The sequence below is a fragment of the Ictidomys tridecemlineatus genome, chromosome 4 (genome assembly GCF_052094955.1).
Source record: "Ictidomys tridecemlineatus isolate mIctTri1 chromosome 4, mIctTri1.hap1, whole genome shotgun sequence".
In the NCBI taxonomy this organism is placed as follows: domain Eukaryota; kingdom Metazoa; phylum Chordata; class Mammalia; order Rodentia; family Sciuridae; genus Ictidomys; species Ictidomys tridecemlineatus.
This window is the reverse complement of record NC_135480.1, coordinates 103,430,904-103,451,826: the sequence shown is the minus strand read 5'-3', so window position 1 is coordinate 103,451,826 and position 20,923 is coordinate 103,430,904. Positions and strand designations below refer to the sequence as shown.

General features: G+C 47.9%; 1 protein-coding gene across 1 annotated transcript in view; it reads right to left on the bottom strand.

The window, feature by feature from the left end:
- Pou2f3 (POU class 2 homeobox 3) overlaps nucleotides 1–20,923 on the bottom strand; it is an 81,508-nt gene that overhangs the window by 1,724 nt on the left and 58,861 nt on the right. Inside the window, exons 4-12 of the mRNA XM_040285378.2 lie at nucleotides 19,266–19,370; nucleotides 17,927–18,029; nucleotides 15,497–15,576; nucleotides 12,558–12,740; nucleotides 12,018–12,159; nucleotides 10,155–10,291; nucleotides 8,351–8,512; nucleotides 2,376–2,442; nucleotides 711–846 (exon numbers count right to left, since the gene is read on the bottom strand). Coding sequence (XP_040141312.1) covers nucleotides 711–846; nucleotides 2,376–2,442; nucleotides 8,351–8,512; nucleotides 10,155–10,291; nucleotides 12,018–12,159; nucleotides 12,558–12,740; nucleotides 15,497–15,576; nucleotides 17,927–18,029; nucleotides 19,266–19,370 — 1,115 coding nt within the window. The remainder of the gene's footprint in view (nucleotides 1–710; nucleotides 847–2,375; nucleotides 2,443–8,350; nucleotides 8,513–10,154; nucleotides 10,292–12,017; nucleotides 12,160–12,557; nucleotides 12,741–15,496; nucleotides 15,577–17,926; nucleotides 18,030–19,265; nucleotides 19,371–20,923) is intronic.

Sequence of the window (20,923 nt, the reverse complement as noted above, 5' to 3'; positions counted from 1 at the left end):
ATTATTTGATGTCTCTCTCTCTCTCTCTCTCTCTCTCTCTCTCTCTCTCTCTCTCTCTCTCTCCCCCTTTATCTCTCTAGTACCAGGGGAATTCCATCTTTGGGGACTACACCACAATTGGCCAGTAAAAGCTGACTGTCTTGTTGAACCACCTGGATTGGGACAAGCAGATGCATCTCTTCTTACAAGTTCAGGTCTAGAACCTAGAGTCCAACTTCCAAAGCCCTGGAGGCTGCTGTCCTCACTGCTGCCCAGGCGGCAGTGGGAGTAGGGGTTGGCATCACCTCCCTCCTTCCTGGTATCATCCATGCCTAAAGCCCAGGGTGTTCTTTGTGCTTAAGCTCTTGGCTGGTGTCAGAACATCCCGAGAACCGGGTTCCTGACATGGACCAGCGTGCCCCTGAGCCCAGCAGAAGACCTGGTTCTTTCGACAGGATGGCTTGGAAATTTCCATTGTCCAAGTGAGGATGGAAATTTTGGCTTTGTTGACATCAGCTCCTTCCTAGGACAGCTCCCTGGCTGCAGTTTAATTTTAAAATCCCTGTTCCCTAGGGACATGGTCCAGTCTAGTTGTCCACTCTGTTCTCTCCCTGCCAGCCCATTCCTCTGTTCCAGTCCTATGACAAGCTCTCTGTCCCAAGGCACTGGTCCAACTCCTCACATGCCCCTGGGCTTGCCGGCTGCCTCTGTACTCCCCCCCTGGGTCTTACCCTGAGGAGTTAAAGCTGGAGGAGGAGTTCATGGCTGCTTTGGAGTTATTTTGAGACGCAGTGGGACTGCTGGCGTGGAGTCCTGAGCCAGGAGACGAAGGCCTGCTGTTGTTCCCAGGGGAACAGGATGACGTTACTAAGGACAAGGAGAGGCAAAAATAGAGGGAAATGAATGCTGTTGGATCCTGGGATGTTGTGATATGGCCTTTTTAACACCTGACTTCCTGGTATATCCCCAAAGGGACCTCACCCTTCCCCTACCCATCTGCCCACTTCCTATCGCATTAGCATCAATGTCCACCCGATGGCCTGACCTGTCCCCAGAGAGACTCTGATGGCAGATGCTCTCTGCAGCCCAGGCCCTCAAGAGCAGTGTGGCTGGTTCTGCAAGTTCAGGACTTGCCAAATGCAAGGAGGATAGATGCCAAAATCATCCTACTTCACGACACACCCTGGGCTGGGCATCTGTAGCCCTAGACCAAGAGGCGAGAGGGGAAAAAGAATAAGAAACATAGGAAAAGAAGAGAGGAAGAAAGAAAGAGAAGCATACAGGGAAAAAGAGAACCCAAGCACATAACTAATGACTCTAGTTTTCCCCTCTCCGCCCAAGAAAAGGCATGTGATCTCCTTGAAAGAGTGCTGAACCAGGAGAAAGGGGACTTGAGTCTCATCTTGGTCCTGGGTCATTTACTAAGCAGTTCTGTGGCCTGTGCCAACCTGTTTCACTTCCATAAACTCTTTTTTGTCCTCTGTAAAATAGAAGATTTGGACTAAATGGAATTCTTGTGTTTGGGCTTCCCAAACTGTGTTCCATGTATAGGGTGACCTACATTTTACCATCAAACTAAGACACTTTTAAAAATGGAAGAGAGAGCTCGGTGTGGTGGTATACACCTATAATCCCAGTGGCTTAGGAGATTGAGGCAGGAGAATCACAAATTCAAAGCCAGTCTCAGCAACTTAGTGAAGCCCTAAACAACTTAGCAAAACCTTGTCTCAAAATATAAGAAAAAATAAAATAGACTGGGGATGTAGCTATTAAGCACCACTGGGTTCAATCCCTGGTGCCAAAAGAAAAAAAAATAATTATGATAATTATTGCAGGATATGAAGCAGCCCCTGTGGTTGTCCTGGGCATATTTGGACATATCACCAACATCTCTGGCTCTCTGAAATGCTACAGGTGATTTTTGAAAAATAGAATCCTGTTAAAAATTAGTTTGAGCCAGGTGTGGTGACAAACACCTCTAATCCTAATGACTCGGGAGGCTGAGGCAGGAGGATTGCAAGTTTGAGTCAGCCTCAGCAACTTAGCAAGGCCTTGTCTCAAAATAAAAAATAAAATTAGTAATGGAAAACCCTGCCTTCCTTTGGCCTTCTCTACAGCTCATTTTGCAATGTAGTATGTGTTTGATTGCTGAGAAGTGCTGCCATTAAAACAAACACATTTGTCTAAACTTTTCTTACCCAGAACTTTCCAAATTTATTTGATTATGGAATCCTGTTCTCAGCATGGATTTTAATGTCCCTTGAAGTGCATTTATGGGATGCTAGTTCTCCTTTAGATAACAGGATATTAGAACTAAAAGGAATCCTTTCTGATTCTAATATCCTGTTATCTAAAGGAATTATGGAGCTATCTAGAAATATTATTTTTAAGCTCACCTGTTCCAGGCATGGTGCTGTGGACAGGAGGGACAGTGAGGGGGCCCAAAGTCCCTGAGGGAGAGACCTGAAAGGCAAGAGAGGCTGTAAGTATCCACTCCCACTACCTTTTCCAACCTTGGGTCCTACTCCCAACATGCTGGGTTCCAGACTGCAGAGACCAAGGCTTGACTTCATTGATTTCCTATTCCCCAAACCTACACCCCATTCTTCTTATAAGAAGGCCTGTGGACCACGTACTGCCCCATCCAGATCTCGCCCTGGTCTGTTCTGGAAGCTCCCTGGTCCTGACACCCTGCCTTCCCCGACACTGCTGTGCCCCAGCAAAGTTTCTTTGACACTACCAGGCTGAAGGTGCCTTGCCTGAATGTCCTGGTGGGAAAATGAGCAAGCCTCGGGGCTATGCTTAGCAGATGCTGCCAGCTGCTGCCTCATTTCCAGTTCCCACTTCTCCCTTCCTGAGAAAACCCTGCCCGAGTTCAGGGCAGTAGAGTGCAGCCCTAGCAACCTTGCTTCTGGCCAACCCCCCCTGATGGGTGAATGCACCACAGATTCTCCAGAGACAATGGGAGGAGTTGAATGTTGATCTCTGGAGCTTTTTATTTTGCCCTGGATACTCTGTAGCATCATCAAGTCTGAGATTAGAAAGGGACTTAAGATAACTGAGTTTGAGCTCCCCCTCACTGTCACTACCCTAGAACAAGATATAACAGAATGGATGGATCTGGGCAGAAGACCTGGCCCCTCATCCATGTCATGTCTGCATGAGTCCAGGCAAGTTATTCAACCCCATTGAGATTCAGTTTTCTCATCTGTAAAGTAGCAGGAACATCTCCCTGATATTTTCTTTTAATTAAGATTTAATGAGATAATGTCCATAAAGCTTCCAACCCCATGGCTGGCAAAGAGGGCCAGCTTGTTAAAGGTTAGTTTCCTTCCTTCCTAAAGGAAAATGCTCTCTACCGATGCACACCTATAGATGGTTTTCAACTCGTCTTCTGAGCTGAAATCTGCATGCTTTCACTCCCCGCTCCTTCTCAAGCTGACACAGGAGCTCTAACCAGAGTTTTCAACGGATATTGACAGACAGTTCTGCCAGGGGCCTGTGATGTGATACTCCTCCCCTCCTCGGTTTGGAACAGCCTGTCCTAACAGGATGCAGCATGTTCTCATTTCCTAATTAATCAGCAATGGTTCTTGCCTCTTGCATTTACCTTTCCTTTTACAATGAGCCTCCTCAGTAGGCTGGGGATCTGAGGAGGGTGGAGACAGGCTGGGGCACAGTTTGGGAGGGGTGGCCCAGTGCTGAGAGATATAATCAGTAATCTCCCTCCTTGCTGCCACACCTGAGAAATTTGTTGTTGTTTTCAAATAAATAATAATGTTTTTAGTCACTGTGATCCGCTCCCAGCTCCTGTCTCCTTCTGAAACCAGGCTGTGCATCTGCAAACATACAGACATATATATGTTGCCCTCCCCTTTTTCTGTACTGGGGATTGAACCCAGGGTCTCATGTACACATGCACCCTACCCCTGAGATATATCCTGGCCCTTTTATTTTGAAACAGGGCCTCACTACATTGCCTAGGCTGACCTTGAACTTTCAGTACTCCTATCTCAGTCTCCTGAGTAGCTGGGGTGATAGTGTGTAGCACTGCACCTGGCCCCTTTTTTATTGTTTATAAATATGGTAACCAAAATTATGCCCACACTGGTATGCACCATTTTGTCTTTTTCCTTTTTCTAAATTAACTATATATTTTGGAGATCATTTCATATCAGAAGCAGAAGAAACCATGTCCTTGTCTTGTGAAGACAGGGGAAAAAGAGAATGACATCACATGTGTGTGTGTTATCATGTGCTTGTCCCCTGTGGCTGCAGGCCTCGGAGAGCAGGGCAATGCCTGTGCAGTTCTCTGCTGTATCACTAGTACCTTCACCCAGGCCTGGGAGTTGCAGATCCTCAAAAAATGTGATCAGGGAATGACAATAACAAATGAAGCTCACTCACCCTTCCTCCCATGTTGGTGTCCTGGGTGGAAATGAACCACTGTGAGACCTGCCTCCTACATTTTCTAACCAAAGCCCCATCTTCAAAGATCCCAAAGCTCTTATGGCATGGACCAAGTTCCTTAACATGGCCTCCAATGCCCTACAAATGCCCACCCCTGCCTCCCACTCCAGCCTCCTCATTCACACTCTGTTTTGCTCCTGGGCTCCCCCAATCCCAATCTTTATGATTCCTCTTCTCCCCATCCCTGCCTGACTCAGGGCCTTTGCATATACTCTCTCCTCTGCCTAAAATGTTCTTTCCGATGGTTGCTCCTGCCTAAACCCCCCAACTCAGACACTTTTCCCCATTCATATCAATAGTGCCATTCTTTTTTATGAGGTCGGTTTAAACATCTTTTCTCAAGGAAGCCTTTGACACCCTGGAGGAGGTGAGTCCTTAAACACCTGCACATCCTTTTTGGCACCCATCACAACAGCATTTATTCAGTGTGTTTTCTGTAAGCAGGAATCACATGTATGTTGTACACCATGGTATCCCTAGTACCAAGCATGCAGTGAATACTTGAAGAAGCAATGATGAATGGCTACCATGTTATTTCCAACTTAAAATATTCAGCGGTTCCTTGTGGCTTTCAGGGTAACGCAGAATCCATGACACATCATTTTCCAGCCCTCATCAACCTTTCTAATTTTTAATCGCAAACCCTTGGTTGGAGCCAGACTGAAATATGTGTGATTCCCCAAAGGCGTCATGCTGTTTTATAACTGCAGGGCTTCTCGAAAGCTGCTCCTTCCTCTTGTGTGCAGTTCTTACTAATTCCTAATCTCTTCTTCAAGCATATGAGGGGATCTACTCTCCAGGACCCCATTCTGATTTAAGTGACTTTCTCGTGTGTTCCTGTGACTCGCCTACAGGCTCACCCCTGCCCACACCTCTCACACCACCTGCTTGCAATTTCTTGAACTTTTCTGGCTCTTGCTTCTCAGTTTCTGTCCCTGGTCCTCCTCCTCTGCTGGGGGTACTCGGGGTTGGAGTGTGGACCTTCCTCTTTACTCCCTCCATACAAGCTTCACAGGGAAACATCTTCTCTCCCAGGATTTCAAGCTTGGCCCGTGTGCTTGTGACTGCCCTGTCCAGGTCTCCATCCCGGCTTCTCTTCTGACCTCCAGACCCATCATTCCAGTGCCCAGGGACATTCTTGCTTAGATCATCATGATGTACAAAGCTAAACCATCACTTTTCCTCACTCCCAAACCAACTCCTCTCCACTGTCCAGTTTCCTACAGGGCGCTGCTGTCTACCCCTGCCCCAGCCCAGCCTGAATGCTCAGAGTCTCCTCAAAAGTTTCTCTGTCCCTCCTCACCCTTCCTGCTCCCAGCCAGCTTTTGATTTATTAACCACAACCTTCGGCTTCTCATTCGAATCTCTTTTGTACCATGGCTTGCTTCACCCTCATTTCTCCTCTGTTGGATAAATGTGCTCACATCCTGTCTGTTCTCTCTACAGTGCATATTATATCCCTCAAGCCACCCTTTATCCTGCAGTCAGAGCCATCACTCGGAGCCAATGCCCTGCTTGAAATTCTTCAATGATTCTCCCAAACCTTCACTTCTTTTTTCCTTTTTTCTTTTTCTTTTTTTTTTTTTTATACCAGGAATTGAATTCAGGGGCACTCAACCATTGAACTACATCCTAAGCCCCTATTTTGTATTTTGTTTAGAGACAGGGTCTTCCTGAGTTGCTTAGGGCCTCACTTAGTTGCTGAGGCTGGCTTTGAACTCACAATCCTCCTGCCTCAGCCTCCCAGCAAACCTTCATTTAAGTCCACACACCATCCTTCAATATCAACCCAGCCTTGTCTCTCAAGGCTCCTCCTCTTGGAACTATTCGCAGTTGGGTGAATGAGCCATATGATCTGCTCCACGTGGCTGCTCTCCTGCTCTCTGAGGAGAGCTCCGCCTCACACTTCCCCGCCTCTCATTCCTTCCTGCCCTTTTAGACTGAGCTCAGGTATTAATGATCTCCTTGGAGAAGTGTCCCTAACCGTCACCTCCCAAGGTCTGTTAGTAAGTGCTAGAGAAATGATCATGTTGTTGTTCGTCGTTTGTTTATCTGTCTGCCTCCTCTGCTAGGCAGCGAGGTCCTCTGGGACAGGGAACAAACGGTATTTATCTTTTCATGGTTAGAAAAAGATACCAGCTCTCAGCACAAAGACCAGTAGGTGGTCAACAGATGTTTGGTGAAAACTCAATAGTGATATAATTTTTATGAAATTGCTGTGTCTCACCCTGATAAGGCTGATTTTTTTTCAATTTTGATTATTGGTGCATTATAATTATATATGATGGTGGAATTTGTTGTTACATAGCCATACATATAACACCATGTAACAACATAATTTGGCCGACATCATTCCCCAGTATTTCCCCTTTTCCTCCATCTTCCCTCTCCTTGGTCCCTTTCCTCTACTGATGGCCCTTCTATTTTCATGAGATCCTTTCCCACATTTCTTTTCCTTTTTCCTCTCTAGCTTCCACATGAGATAAAACATATAACTCTTGACATTCTGAGTTGGCTTACTTCCCTTAACAATGTTGTCGAGTTCCATCCATTTTCCTCAAATGACATAATTTCATTCTTCTTTATGGTTGAATAAAACTCCATTATATAGGTCTACCACATTTTCTTTATCCATTCATCTATTGATGGACACTAGCTGGTTCCACGGTTTGGCTACTGTGAACCGTGCTGCTCTAAACATGGGTGTGCAGGTATCACTATAGTGTGCTGATTTTAATTTTTTAGGATAAATACTGAGGAGTGGTCCAACAAGGCTGAATTTCAACCACAGTAGGTGCTAGAAGACCCAAGGACATCATCATTTCAACTTTCTTGACCTTCAACCATCACCGTCCCAGAGATAGGGGAGAAAATCTTCTCCCCTGCCATCCAGGTCCCGTGTTCCCCTATCCCCCAAATTTCCACATATATTCCTGGAACTCCAAATTATTCCCACCCTGACTTTTCCCTTGGACACCAGAGTCACAGACTTAACTCCCCAGTTCCTCTTGGATGCCTAGTAGCATGTCCAACTTAATAAAACCGCCCCAAATTCTCAAGTTCTTTTGTCCCTCAAGCCTGCTTTTCCTGCCATCTTCATCTCTAAAGCTGATGGGGCCTCCCAACCAGCTGCGCAGTTTCCAAAACCTTTAAAGTCACCTTTGCTCCTTTCCTCACAGTCCCTACTGAGTCATTGGCACATCCTGTTGGCTCCACAGCTGAAGTTTATGCAAAGTCCTACCATGTCTCACCCCCGTCACCATGGCTACCATCCATGACTACCACCCCAGCCAAGCCTCCACCGCTCTCAGGCTGATGACCATAATTCTCCTCGTCTCCACCCAGGTCACTCTCCACGCAGAAGCCCATGTCAACCCGCTCAGACTTCCCTGTGGGACTCTCCAACCATCTCTCGCTCTACTGAAACTAGAATCTCAGGTCCTTTGGTGAACTCCGAGACCCTGGGGGAGTCTGCTCCCCGCTACTTCTCCTTCCTTCCTCCCCTTGCTCTGCCCCAGGTACAATGGCTTCCTTGCTGCTCCTGGAACATGCAGCATCTTTTACTTCTTGGCCCTCTGCCTGGGTCCCTCTTTCCCCCAGATATCCACGTATTTCATTTCCTAGCAACACTTAGAGTTCTGCTCAAATGCTACCTTAACAAAGAGGTCCTCGCTAATCTCACTCTTAAAAATCCTCCCACCCATCACTTTACACCCCATTGCCCTTCCGGTCTTCTTTATGTTATGTATTACACTCAGCATCTCCTTGCTTATTTATGTGCTGCATATCCTGCGCCCCACTAACCACCACCTTCCCAGGGTGCAGGTGACTCTGTGTCGCGCCCCCATCCCTCTGCACTGCCCATAAGTACCTGGCAGGCACTTGGTTCCTGGCCACTTACCATCCGGGAGCTGTAGACAGGTGACTTCATGGGTGTGGCCACAGGGCAGTTGATTCGCTTCTCCTTCTGGCGTCGGTTGCAGAACCAGACCCTCACCACCTCCTTCTCCATGGACAGCTGCTCTGCAATCATGGAGATCTCTTCTGAACTGGGTTTAGGGTTCTACAGGGATGAAGGGACAGAATGTGATCAGCAGAAGGGAACAGGATCAAAAATCAGGAATGAGGGATAGATGTTCCAAAGAAGCAGGATTGGACAATATATGGATCAGAAGCTTTAGAGTCAGTTCTAGGATGGGATCCTCTTAATCACTACACACTGTGTGTCTTTGGGAAACTTTATTACCCTATCTGAGCTTCAGTCTTATCTATGAAATAAGAACAATAGTGCCCATCATGGAGGGTTACGGTGAGGATTAAATGAGAAAATGTGTGTAAATTGCCAAGCAAAGAACTGACAGAGTACAGGCTCCATAACAGCAGGTCTCGGCTCTCGCTCCTTCCCTCAGGAGCAGCTCTGAGGACAGAGGTCCAGGGTGAGCTACGTGGGGTGGGGAGCAGAATCCCCAGAACCCGTGCTTTCTCAGAACCTGATATCCTTCCTCTTGTCATCTCTTACAAGGAGAGGAGGATGCTAAAACTCGTGCCCTTGTCACGTCTTCAGGGTAGCTGTGCAAGAATATGAGGTCATCATGCCTCATTCAGGCCCTGCCACCCAGGTCTATTTTTATGTTTTGGTGCTGGGAATTGAACCCAGACCCAGAGGCACTCAACCACTGAACCACATTCCCAGCCCTATAAATATTTTATTTAGAGACAGGGTCTTGCTAAGTTGTTTAGGGCCTCATTAAGTTGCTGAGACTTGGCTTTGAACTTGTGATCCTCCTGTCTCAGCCTCCCATGCAGCAGGGATTATAGGCATGTGCCATCAACCCAGCTCCAGTCTGTGGTTGAGCCCCTCTCTCCACACTTCTGCAACCACCCTATACTGTCCTGTTCTGAGAAGGGAATGCCAGCTTTGGGAATCCTGCCAGCAGTATGCAACCATCAAGTCCCTGAGTCAAATGCACTGGGGGATCTGCTAGTGGGGTGGCAATCTCAGGCTCAGGCCTATAAGTTTGGGTGAGAGCCTGGGCCTCAGAGGTGGGTGGTACCAAGCATGGCTCTGGAGGCTGGAATCTGAGAGATCCTGGCTGGAAGCTCTTGGGCTTCTGTTCCCTGGCTCCCGGTGGGGTCCATAGCTTCCACATGCTTTTGTCACAAAAGTTCATAAAAACATATAATATGATAACAAGTGCACAATATGGTCACAAGCACTTAAATGTGCACAGGAAAAGGGAATAGAAGAACATGTATTCAGATAGCACTGGAGGGTACATTTTTTTCTTTCTATTTCTTTCCCTGTATTTTCCAAATTGTTTAGGATGAAACTTTATTATCTTTCTAATTTGAAAAATGCAAAATTTATCTTTAAAAAGATGGAGTTTATATAGGACACCCTGATTTTTTACCTTTACCCTGATTGGACACAATCTCCTGGGTCTCTATATTCCTCCTAGTGAGAGGGACAACGGATTCCAAATAAATGCCAGAACACAAAGGTTCAGTGGTGGGGAGATGCTTCTGGAACCCTAGGTGAAGGGCAGCCTTCCACTCAAATCCCAGGGCACTTGGAGACAGAAGGTGATGTGACAGGTGTGCTGGGGAAAGAGCTGGTGCCCAGGGCCCAGCTTCCCAGCCCTGTGGTGCCTCCTTGTCCACCTGAGCAGGTCGGCCCACCCATTCTCACAGAGGGGGCTGCTCACATCTTGAAATCTCTTCTCCAGAGTCAGGCGGATGTTGGTCTCGATGCTGGTCCGTTTCTTCCTCTTCCTGCCAAACACTTCACTGAGGGTGGGGTAGGAGTTAGGTGCGCTCACTGAGGGGTCTGACGGAGAGGACTCTGAGGGAGGCACAAGAGCAAGAGAAGCTCAGAGAAGGGGATGCACAGGGGGTCAGGCCCTGCCACGGTGGACTCGAGGTCCTACAGCCCTTCCCAGTGGGTTCTGCAGTAGCTCTTTCAGGACGGGCCCCCTCCCGCAACAGGGGACCCAGAACAGACCAAGATCCTGCTTCTTCTCGTTGCTCTGGGCAAAGGTCCTCCTGCCTCTCACCACAGTCTCCAGTGTTTGCGGTCATGGTTCAGGGAAGTCCGGACATGAGCGGCATGTGTGGGTGTGAGTGGGCACGGGCAGAGCTCCAAGTAACACTGGCGACTTTGTTTCTTAGAGATATGTCTGGATGTGAACACCAAGTAAAATGGCATTCTGAGCCAAAGACACTGGTACTTGGTGGCAGAATGTTTGTAGTGAAGCCATTTGTTGGTCAGCAAGAGTGCTGAAGCTAAGGCTGTAACTGGGCAGGAGGGTTATGCCTTAGGAAGGACTGAAGCATCAGTCGGGGTCACTCTGCAATGATCCATAGGCCCTTTCTCAAAGATTCTCGGGCCCTCTAGTCATTTCTTTTCTTCTTCTCTCTCTCTTATTTATTTATTTATTCATTTTGGTACTGGGGCTTGAAATCAGGTTCACTCTGCCACTGAGCTATATCCCCATCCCTTTTTATTTTGAGCCAGGGTCTTGCTAAGTTGTCTAGGCTGGCCTTCAACTTATGATCCTCCTGCTTCAGCCTCCCAATTAGCTGGGATTACAGGTGTGTGCCACTACACCCAGCACCTCTGATCATTTCTTCTACTTCAGTGCTTCAGTAGAAGTTGTCTCAGGGCCGGCCTGATGGGGCAGGACTTCCTTGCTCCCTCCCAAGCTTCTGCATGGAGGGACTTCAACAAGGGTCACATACCCACTCTGGCTATCCACCCTGCCCTGTCTGCCCTCTTCACCTAGACCAGGGGTTCTCAAATAGGGGCCACTGCACCACCACTCCCCTGGGGACACTTGGCAGTGTCTGGAGACATTTTGAGGTGTCTCAACCCAGGGCAGGTGGCTGTTAACTATTCTGCAATGTATAGGCCAGTCCCCACAACAATAGGCCACAAATGTCCATATGAGAAACCCTGTCTTATGCTCACCCTGACACCAAACTCTTCTGGCATTGTCCCAAACACCTGGCCCCTTGGCTTACAACCTTGACCTCTCAGAAAGACTGATCCTCACGGATCCTCCTGCATACTTGGCCAGTCTAGATGGCAATTGCTGCCTGTCCCCTAAATCCTACTCCAGAAGTGTCTAGGGAAGACCTTGTGCTGTGCTGTGGTCTCCCCATCCCACTGAGTCTCTTGAAGCCTGACTGTCCTATCTCTCTAGATCTACTCTAGAGAGCAATCTGGGTAAGTGCATCTGCCCTGCAGACCCAGATTTACCTCCAGGGAGATTCCTAAGGTCTAGGCTGGGTGGTTCTAGGGTAAGAAGTGGAATGACCTGGGAGCATATCTTCATGGCTACAGACCTAAAGTCATGTCCCACAAAGAGCTTTCTCAGTAATGAAGCTGATCCTGTCATCTCTACTTGCCTGTCTCCTAAGTCTTATTTCTCAATTCATTCTAGAATCAGGAGGAGGAGAAAGGGGTGCTATTTCTGCAACCTCTAAAGCCCCGCACATACACATATCACTGGAATGATTCCTAAGGCCCCCGTCTAGGTCCCCCTCCACGTCCCCTCTTCCAGGCCTACCTGCATCATTCAGCCACTTCTCTAGTAGCGGCTTGAGCTTGCACATGTTCTTGAAGCTCAGGTTGAGGGCCTCGAACCGTGAGATGGTGGTCTGGCTGAAGTCGTTGCCATACAGCTTTCCCATCGCCAAGCCTACATCGCCCTGCACAGGGGACCGAGAGGGAGGGTGTGATGGACAGGCTCCTGTTGCCTGCATGCCCACCACACTGGCCCCATCACACATCCAGCAACACCATCAGTACCCACCCATGACTTCAGCTCCTTTCTAAGTCTTTTCCCACTGCCTGGTAGAGGAACATATGTCCTTAGACTCGGAATAGACTGAGTCCTTTCCGGGCCTTCCTTCCTCTCCTCCCCAACCAGCAATGTCCTCGGTTGCCCCGCTACTGATAACTGTGCTCTCTTCTCGGGGAGCTCAGGGACATGAAGGGCTTGTTCCAAACACATGGAGCCTCAGGTAGCTCTTGAATCCTGCACTTGGGAAGCCCCATTCCCCCTCTCTCGACTTCACTCTTTCCATCTCCTACCCCCAAACCAAACCTGTGTGAAGCCCAGCTTAATGCGCCTCTGCTTGAAGGTCTTGGCAAACTTTTCCAGCTCCTCGAGGTCACTAGGCTCATCTGCCCCTCCAGAGTTGGGTAGATGCTTAGGCACTGGGAGATGCTGTGATGCTTCCAGATGGGGTTCTAAAGAGGATCCTGGCAGCCCAGGGCGCCCAACTGCCTGGTAGGGGAACACATACCAAGCAGGTCCACAAAGATTTCAACAGGCTGAAGAACATTCTCTGTGGAGTTTGTTACTAACAGGTCCCACTAGAGGATGGCTTGGATACATTTAGTCCTGTATTAGTAATGGTGTGGAAGTGGAACATGGAGTTTCTATAATGATATAGCAAATAACTGGGCTACCTGGGGCAGAAACCACAGGAGTTCAGGATAGGGAGGTGGCTTTCTGGGTTTTGGTCCATGACTCACTGTTTGAGCAGGTTATTTCCTCCTTTCAGTTTTCCACCATAAAAGGAGATTGCAAGGTTGTTTACAGAGATTCCAAAAACAAATCTCAGAATGGGACAAGAAAAAAGGTGTTTACCTTGTCTGTGTTTTTCCATATGCAAGGTAACATGAGGTGTCCAACAGGCACCAACTGAAGATAACAGAGGATATCGGGAACTCATGGCTTTAACAGAACTTCCACATGGTCTCAAACTCCATGAGCCCTACTTTACTTTCTACACCACCATTTTCTCTTGTAAGAGTGTTTTGATTTTAATCAAAGGTATATTTATCAGTGCAATCGAAATGTGCCTTGATCTCATTCGTGGTTGTCAGGAAATACTTTTTTAAAATATATATTTTTTAGTTGTAGACAGACACAATACCTCTACTTTATTTATATATTTTTATGCTGTGCTGAGGACCGAATCCTGTGCCTCACACATGCTAGGCAAGCGATCTACCACTGAGCCACAACTCCAGCCCCCAGGAAATACTTTCTTTAATCTGTTTTTGGAGGGAAATGTACTATTAAATCTGCCTGTTCGAGGGTCAGAAATCCAATCTTGAAATAACTCTGATTCCACAAAGATGAGTGCAATCCACATCTAGGGGGCCAGGCACTGTGTCAGCTCAGAGGCTACTGCCCATGTGGACAACTCGGGCTAAATCCATTTTCTCTCTGCTTCCCGGTATTCTCTTTTCCAAAACTGAGCTAACTCCTCTCTCCCAAAGATATTCAGGGTTACCAGTCAGGTGGGCATCCTTATAGTGAAGAGGAGAAAAGAACCAGAGGCAAGTTAAGGACTCTTTTCCCCAAGAAAAGTCTTTTAAACAGAATGGATTGAAAACCATCATGGAGTGGTCCCTGTTTTGCAGGGAGAGGATGGGCAGGGAGGTGGCATACACTGGACCTTCAAGGCAAAGTCTCAGTCTTCTTTGAACCTTTCTTTTCATTATTTGTTCTTTCATTTGACAAATACTTATTGAGTTCTCTGCTAGACCACTTTCCTCCCCCATCCCCTTCACACCACATCAGTTACCAAGCTGGTCAGTGAATGCCTGTAATCCCAGCAGCTCAGGAGGCTGAGGCAGGAGGATCACAAGTTCAAAGCCAGTCTTAGCAACTTAGTGAGACCCTAAGCAACTCAATAAGAGCCTGTCTTTAAATAAAATACAAAAAAGGGCTGGGGATGTTGCTCAGTGGTTAAGTGCCCCTGGGTTTAACCTCCGGTACAACAATTTTAAAAATTAGTTATCAAATTGCATAGATTCGACTTCTCAAACATCTTCTTACCCATTCCTTCTCTCTATTCTTATTACCATAACTCTAAGATAATCCCTTATTACCCTCCAGAACAATCTTCTTCTTCTTCTTCTTCTTTTTTTTTTTTTTTTTTTTGAGATGTTGCCCAGGCTGTCTTTGAACTTCTGGGTTCAAGTGAACCTCTTGCCCCAGCATCCCAAGTAGCCCTGGGACTGCAGGTGCACCATCCCACATCAACTACCACGATCTCAATAATCTTCTAAATGGTTTCTCTGCAACCAGTTTCTTCATGATCAAATGTTAGAAGATGAGAGAATTTATCTTGAATTCTCACTAGGTCCTCTTCCAGATCCAAGTCTATGACCATGAGACTCTGGAAGCAGCCAGGAGGAGGAGGTAAGGTGCAGTTCACCATTCTGGTGTCACCATTTCTTTTAACCACTAGGTGGCGTCTCCTGCTTCCACTCCTCCACTAGCCCTCCGCAAAGCTGGGGCCCTTAAGAAGCCATGGGGATCTTAGCACAGAGAAAGGACACTGTACGTGTCTGCAGTCACTTCCAACCATCCCATCCATCTGTAGAGAGACAAGTCCTGCCACTTCTAGGAGCGCCCAGATGAGGGAGTAGATAGAGCCACTGCTGCTGTTGCCAAGCCACACACCTGGCACGAAGCTGCAGCTGGCCAGATAAAGAGGCATCTTTTTTTCCCTAAGTGGCAAACAGGCACTGTGTGGAACCATGGTAGCTCTGCAAATGGCCTCTCTCCTAAACCCAGACCTGTGCCCACTGCAGGACACAGTCTGGAACAGTGGGCCTGAGGTGAGAGACATGGGCTTTGTAGTCCAGGACATCAGGCCTACGGTACTCAACTCTACTTTTTGGGGCTTGAGAGCACCCAGGAAGACATGGTGGTCACCTTGCCATACCTGGGGAGCTAGATGACTCCTGGTCTTCAGAGGAGAGCTACTAGGGCCTGCAACACGCTGCAGGTTAGAGTGGGAGTTGGAACCCCTGGGTTCTCATTCTAGCCTCACTATAGTGACCATGAGAAAACCATCTCCCCTAACCGCACCTTGGATTTCTCTATGCTGCAGTGGCCTGGCTGATTCCTTTTCCCAGAGGAGTAAGTACCCTAGTAAAGAAATAGGGAAACCCCAAGGAGCTGAACTCTGCCTAGAGCTAAGACATTCCGAGAGTAAACAGGAGGAATGTGGTGTTTACCTGGGATGCAAGGCCAGGCCCCGTCTGTGGGAGGATGAGGCTGTTCTGTTGTGGAAAGGGGAGAAGATTTGGCTGCAGACCTGTAAAGGGGGGACAGATAAAGGAAGAAACAATAAATACCAGGCCATCTGAAGGACACGCTCAACCCTGGAACCAAGGAGTACTGTCCCCCCACCTGCTACTGATCAAGTCTCTAGACCCTCCTGGAGCCCTGTGGAGAGGCCCCCATAGGCACTGCCAGGTATTGCCACATACAGGCGGAGGCAAACCAGACACAGGGATAAACAGAGATGTAAACAGCAGTCCCCAAACCAGTCCTTCCGCTTGTCTGCCTGCCTGGAGAAGCACAAAGGCTAAGGAGGGTCAACCCAATCTAGGCTGGGATCTGACTAGCAGGGCTAGGAACCCTGAGGGCAGGGTGCAGGGCGATGGCTGAGAATCTCAGTGGGAGATGAGAATTTCAGTTTTTCCTGCGGGGAAGTAACTGGGATGGCTACAAAAGGCCATGCTAAATCTGCAGGAATGTCAGACCAAGCAGATGGCGCCATGCAGCTCTGAAGGGCAGTGAGCCATTGGTCAGAGGCTTCCGGCCAACCAGGACACTGTTTAGTTGAAAGGAAGGGCAGAAAGAGGGGAAGGACACTCCCTTGGGTGGTAAGGTAACACCTGCGGCACTGCCTGGGGACCTCTTTCTCCTTCTTTCTCCATGTCCATAAAGGCTCTGCCTGTCTGTGGCCATGATAGGTGACCCCCAACCTCGGGAAACCTGCAACTGGAATTCCAAACTCTCACAGAAGGGGTGGGACTATCAAACTGGCAAAGCAGACAATGGGGGGGCAGGTCACCCCAATCACCCCAAAGAAGCACCCTGGGGTGTCTGTTGTCCCTAGGCTGTTTTGGGTCATTGATGTTCTGCATCTGCTGATGTTGACCTTTATGCTCTTCAGTCATGAAAAGTCAGGGGATAATTGTTCCTTATTAAAATAATTAGGCTGGGCTGAGGTTATGGCTCAGTGCTAGAGCGCTTGCCTAGCACATGAGGCACTGGGTCCAATCTTCAGCCCCACATAAAAATAAATAAAGCTATCTATCTATACTTAATAAACAAATAAATAGGCAATAAAGCTCTTATTAGGAACCAATAGCAACTGAGACTTAGTACCAATAGCAACTCTAACTTGATATTGCATTGTGAAGTGTACAAAGTCTTCTCACCTGCATTATTTCAAGTAATTCTCAATAACCTTGGGAAGTAGTGTTTTAGTATTCGTTCTTTTTTAGGGAGAAGGCAATAGAAGTTTTGAGACGTTAAGTGAATTTCCCCAAGGACACACAGATAGTGAGTGATTTTCTTTTTTAAGCAATGAGCTATTCTGACTCAAAATTTCAAATTTCCCCCCTCTTCTTGCATCATATACAAACTCACTGGTTATGTGTCTGGGACATTTTCATGTCACTCTCTTGTCTTCTGCAAACACTGAATTATGTTATCTTCCTATTCCTATGATGTGTGCTGTTTAGCTGAAATAAACACTTGAAGGTTCAAATATGTTCCTGTTCATCCCTAATGATATTCCGAGATGCCTTAAACACTAAGTATAGGGACTACAGTCTGGGCAGGTGCTAATGATGGAAGGCAGATTTGCATTTTGTTTGGAGTCTGGAATTTCAAATCCTCTACTTGGGATTTATGAAACTGGCAAGAATTTATACTTTCTCCACCATTTTCAGCCCTAGTTGGTGGAGACGGGAGTGGGAGAAGCAGTGTAGTGTGATGGCCAAGAGCAAAGATCTCAGACTGCTCTGGAACTTCCCAGTAGGTCATCAGAGGCATAATGCAACTGCCTACCCTACGAGGTTATTCTAAGGAATAAGTCAGGAATATCACTTAGCAGAACCCTTAGCACATTGTGCTCAAGAAATGTTAGTTATCATGATTAAGAGCATAGTCTGTTTGCTCTTGGCCAGAGAGAAGCTCCCTGGGAGTTACATATCCGCAAAGACAACCTGAAAAGCCTTCTACAGCCTGTGGGAGGCACTGCTGCTCCATCCAAATAAAATCCCAGCCAGACTTCAGGAGGCCAAAGTCTGCATCAGTCTGGCAAGATTGCCCAGGAATCAGGATGTATCTGGGTATCTGCGCGGCACTTCCCAGGGGGCCCCTCCGTCCCTGTACCCCTGCCCACCAACCACTCCTGCGCTTTCAGTCTCAACTCTCCATGAAACTGAGGTGGTGGGCCAGTCCTGGCAAGAGGCTGGGCAGGGGCAGTAGGGAAGGCACTAAACCTACAGAGGCACTGCCAGGAGCCTATTCCGACAAGCTGATCTGAACACTAGAGGGGTAAGCAGTTCCCTGTGTCCAGGACCCAGCAGGCAGCAGTAGTACCCGATCGACCGGACTCGGGCTTTGCGGAAATCCCAGGTTCTCACCTTGCTGCCCAGGCTGGGTCTGAGAAAGCAGGAACTGGGAAACAGACTGCAAGTGGCCGGGAACCAGCACAAGCTGTTGGAGCGGATGGAGAGAAGCCATGTCCTGCAGGAGGGAAGAGGCACAAACAGAGCAGAATTTAAAAGCTTGGGGACCCTAGCTCCCTCAGCCTGCGGCCCACCCAGGCCCTCCGTGTTCAGACTTGAAGTTTGCAGGCAGTGACCTTGTCTCATGCTACCACGTGGCCCCGGCACATGGCACAGAGTAGCTACTCCACTGATGCAGCAGGTGCAGTTACGCTTCCCTGCTCAGCCTCGCAGTCCTCGCAATGCTCTTAATTCTGGCCTCATGATTTAATTTTTCTGTGTGTCAACTGTGTCTCACAACTGTAAATGCCCCAAGGGCCAACGTTGGATATTACCCATGTCTGAAAGATTTATCCTAGAAATGGCATGCAATCCCAAGTGTCTTTTGCTTATTTTTTAACCACATGTCACTTGATTACGCCCAAAGCCATGCTTTAGCCATTTTCATATCTGAGTCTTTCTAGACATTATTGAGGAGGGAGTTGGGAGATGGGGCAAGCTATGGAGTTCTTAATAAAACCAATTTGGTTCAACAGAAAGTCCATTTACCCTGGATTTCTCTCACCAGCTCAGGTAGAAATAGCAATCCCAACCTTTGGGGAATCTGGGAGTCTTCTGTGACCCAGACCCCAGGGCTCGGTACCCCTACAGGGTTGAGCTTAAGTCTGTGTGGAGAGATTTGGTAACCCTTGCTGAAGGAAGGGGTGAGGGAATGCCGCAATTTCTGGGACAAGGGAGGCTCTTTCTTCCCCAGGTGACCCAAATTGAGAAAAGAGCTGGCCTCAGGAACACCAGCTAAGACCTGCACCGTAACTGTCTCAGTACGCCTCTCTTCCCGCACCAGCACTCCATCCTAGTTTAGCTTTGACATATAACCTTGGAGGAGACAGAGCGGGCCCACTAGGGACAGAAAACTCCTGTGGCTGTATGTGTCACCACAGACTGCCCTGAGGCACCAGTAGCATAGCTGTTAGGTCCTTCATGTTGGCAAGACTGGGTCCTTTTGTCCCACAGAGGTAGAGACCTGCCTCTCCACATTCTTAGCCAGGATTTACCTTTCATGGACTATTTAGGGGTGACCCTCCCCTTTCTCAGGCCTCCTAGATGTCCTCCCATTGCCTACAGGGGGTTCTTCAGACCCAAATAGATTCACAAAGTGCCCAGTGTAGAAGTCTAGATTTTGTAGAGGGATTGGATTAAATTCACTAGCCCACTGGAAAAAAATCAGGATTCCCTGGCAGGGGTTGGTACTCACCCCAGACATTTGGTTCCCAGACATCATGGCAGGTCCTTGGCTCAGGTGGCATGGCCGGTGGGAGAGGGTCTGCTGCAGGGAGTCACTGAGGTCCTCCGTTTTAATCTGCAAGCAGAGGTGGAAGGAGTGTCAGCTCTGGGTCTCTACAGGTGGGCAGAAATGAAAATGCGGAGAAGACAAAGCTAGGAGAGGAGGGACGACCTTGGGCAGGGCAGGTGGTCAGGGATATGTGTGTAGCCACTGGACTCTGGCGCACTGCTCTGTAAGACAGGGAGCCTGCTTAGGCTGGCGGTGCCCCAAGACTGTGCTGAGGGTGATTAATGCTCTTCCTCATTCAAATGAGAAAAACCAGGATGTTGTAGTGACTTCAAAATAAAGCTCAATGGATGAAATTCTGGTAACTTCTGAGATGGAATTTTTTTTTCTTTAGCAGAGAAGCTATTGGGATTTTTTAAAAATGAAATGGTGGTAATCCTGAATGATATTTTTAAAAATTCTCCACTCCAAAGAATAAAGCATTGGCCGTGCACAGTGGTGCATGCCTGTAATCCCAGGGACTCAGAAGGCTGAGGCAGGAAGATCACAAGTTTGACGCCAGCCTGGGAAATTTAGAAAGATTCTTTCTCAAAATGAAAAGGGATGGAAGTGTAGTTCAGAACCTCAGAAGAACATACACACAAACGGTGAAGAAATGGTAACCGTTTTTGATTTCCCCAAGTCTTTTTTATTTTCCTGTGGAAGCCTATCCATGAATACCTACTCTGGAAACTACTGATATGGAGAACAGGGCTTCCCTTGATCTCTTCTTCTCCCCTCTCTGTGTTAAGCTGCCTCTGTAGGGGTCCTCTTGGCCTGTGTGGCTCTGGGGACAATTTGCCTGTCTCCCTACAGGTGGGGACATGTCTTCTTCACAGCCACTGCTGCAATTGCAGCCTTCAGGGCCTGCGGTGCTTTCCAGCTCTCTCCAGTTTCCACCACCCTTCAGTGACACACCAACCACCCACCTGTGGGCTTCCCAGGTGTCCTGGGGCAGGGCAGGAGGTGCTCCACCCCAGGAAAACTACTCTCTTATAGCCTTTCAGGAAGTCCACTGGGAGGGGAGCCAAGTGACTTTGAATTCATATAATATGGCAAAAAACACAGGATCTAGACCACACCTTATAAAAGACATTGACAAGACCCTTTGAATAGGACAGCTGGTTGTCCCCTACCCAGATGGAAATGGCCATAGAGATTATGACAGAAACCACTTTCTTGATCAACAGTGGAAATATCACTGACATCCGCATCTCTCCTGTCAGGATTATTTTAACCCCAGTAAAATGTTGAGACTAACAGCTGTATTTGTGCTTCATCCCTATAGAGAATGACACTTTGGAACACTTCAGTAGGACAGTTAGGACAGTTAGAAAAGTTCTCCCGAGTGACACTGGAGACCACGGGCAGAATTAATATCCTACATATGGTGGCTTGCTTGCTCCTGTGGGAACTCAAGGAATGTTAATTGAATAAAAGACAAAAATCCACCTCTGCAGAGACTCCAGTAAGATAAGGCGAGGAAGACACTGGACAGGGAGTGAGGTTGTCCCCGTTTCCAGGCCTGACTCCGATTCTAATTACGGAATCTTGAGCAATCATTCTGCCTTTATGGGACTCAG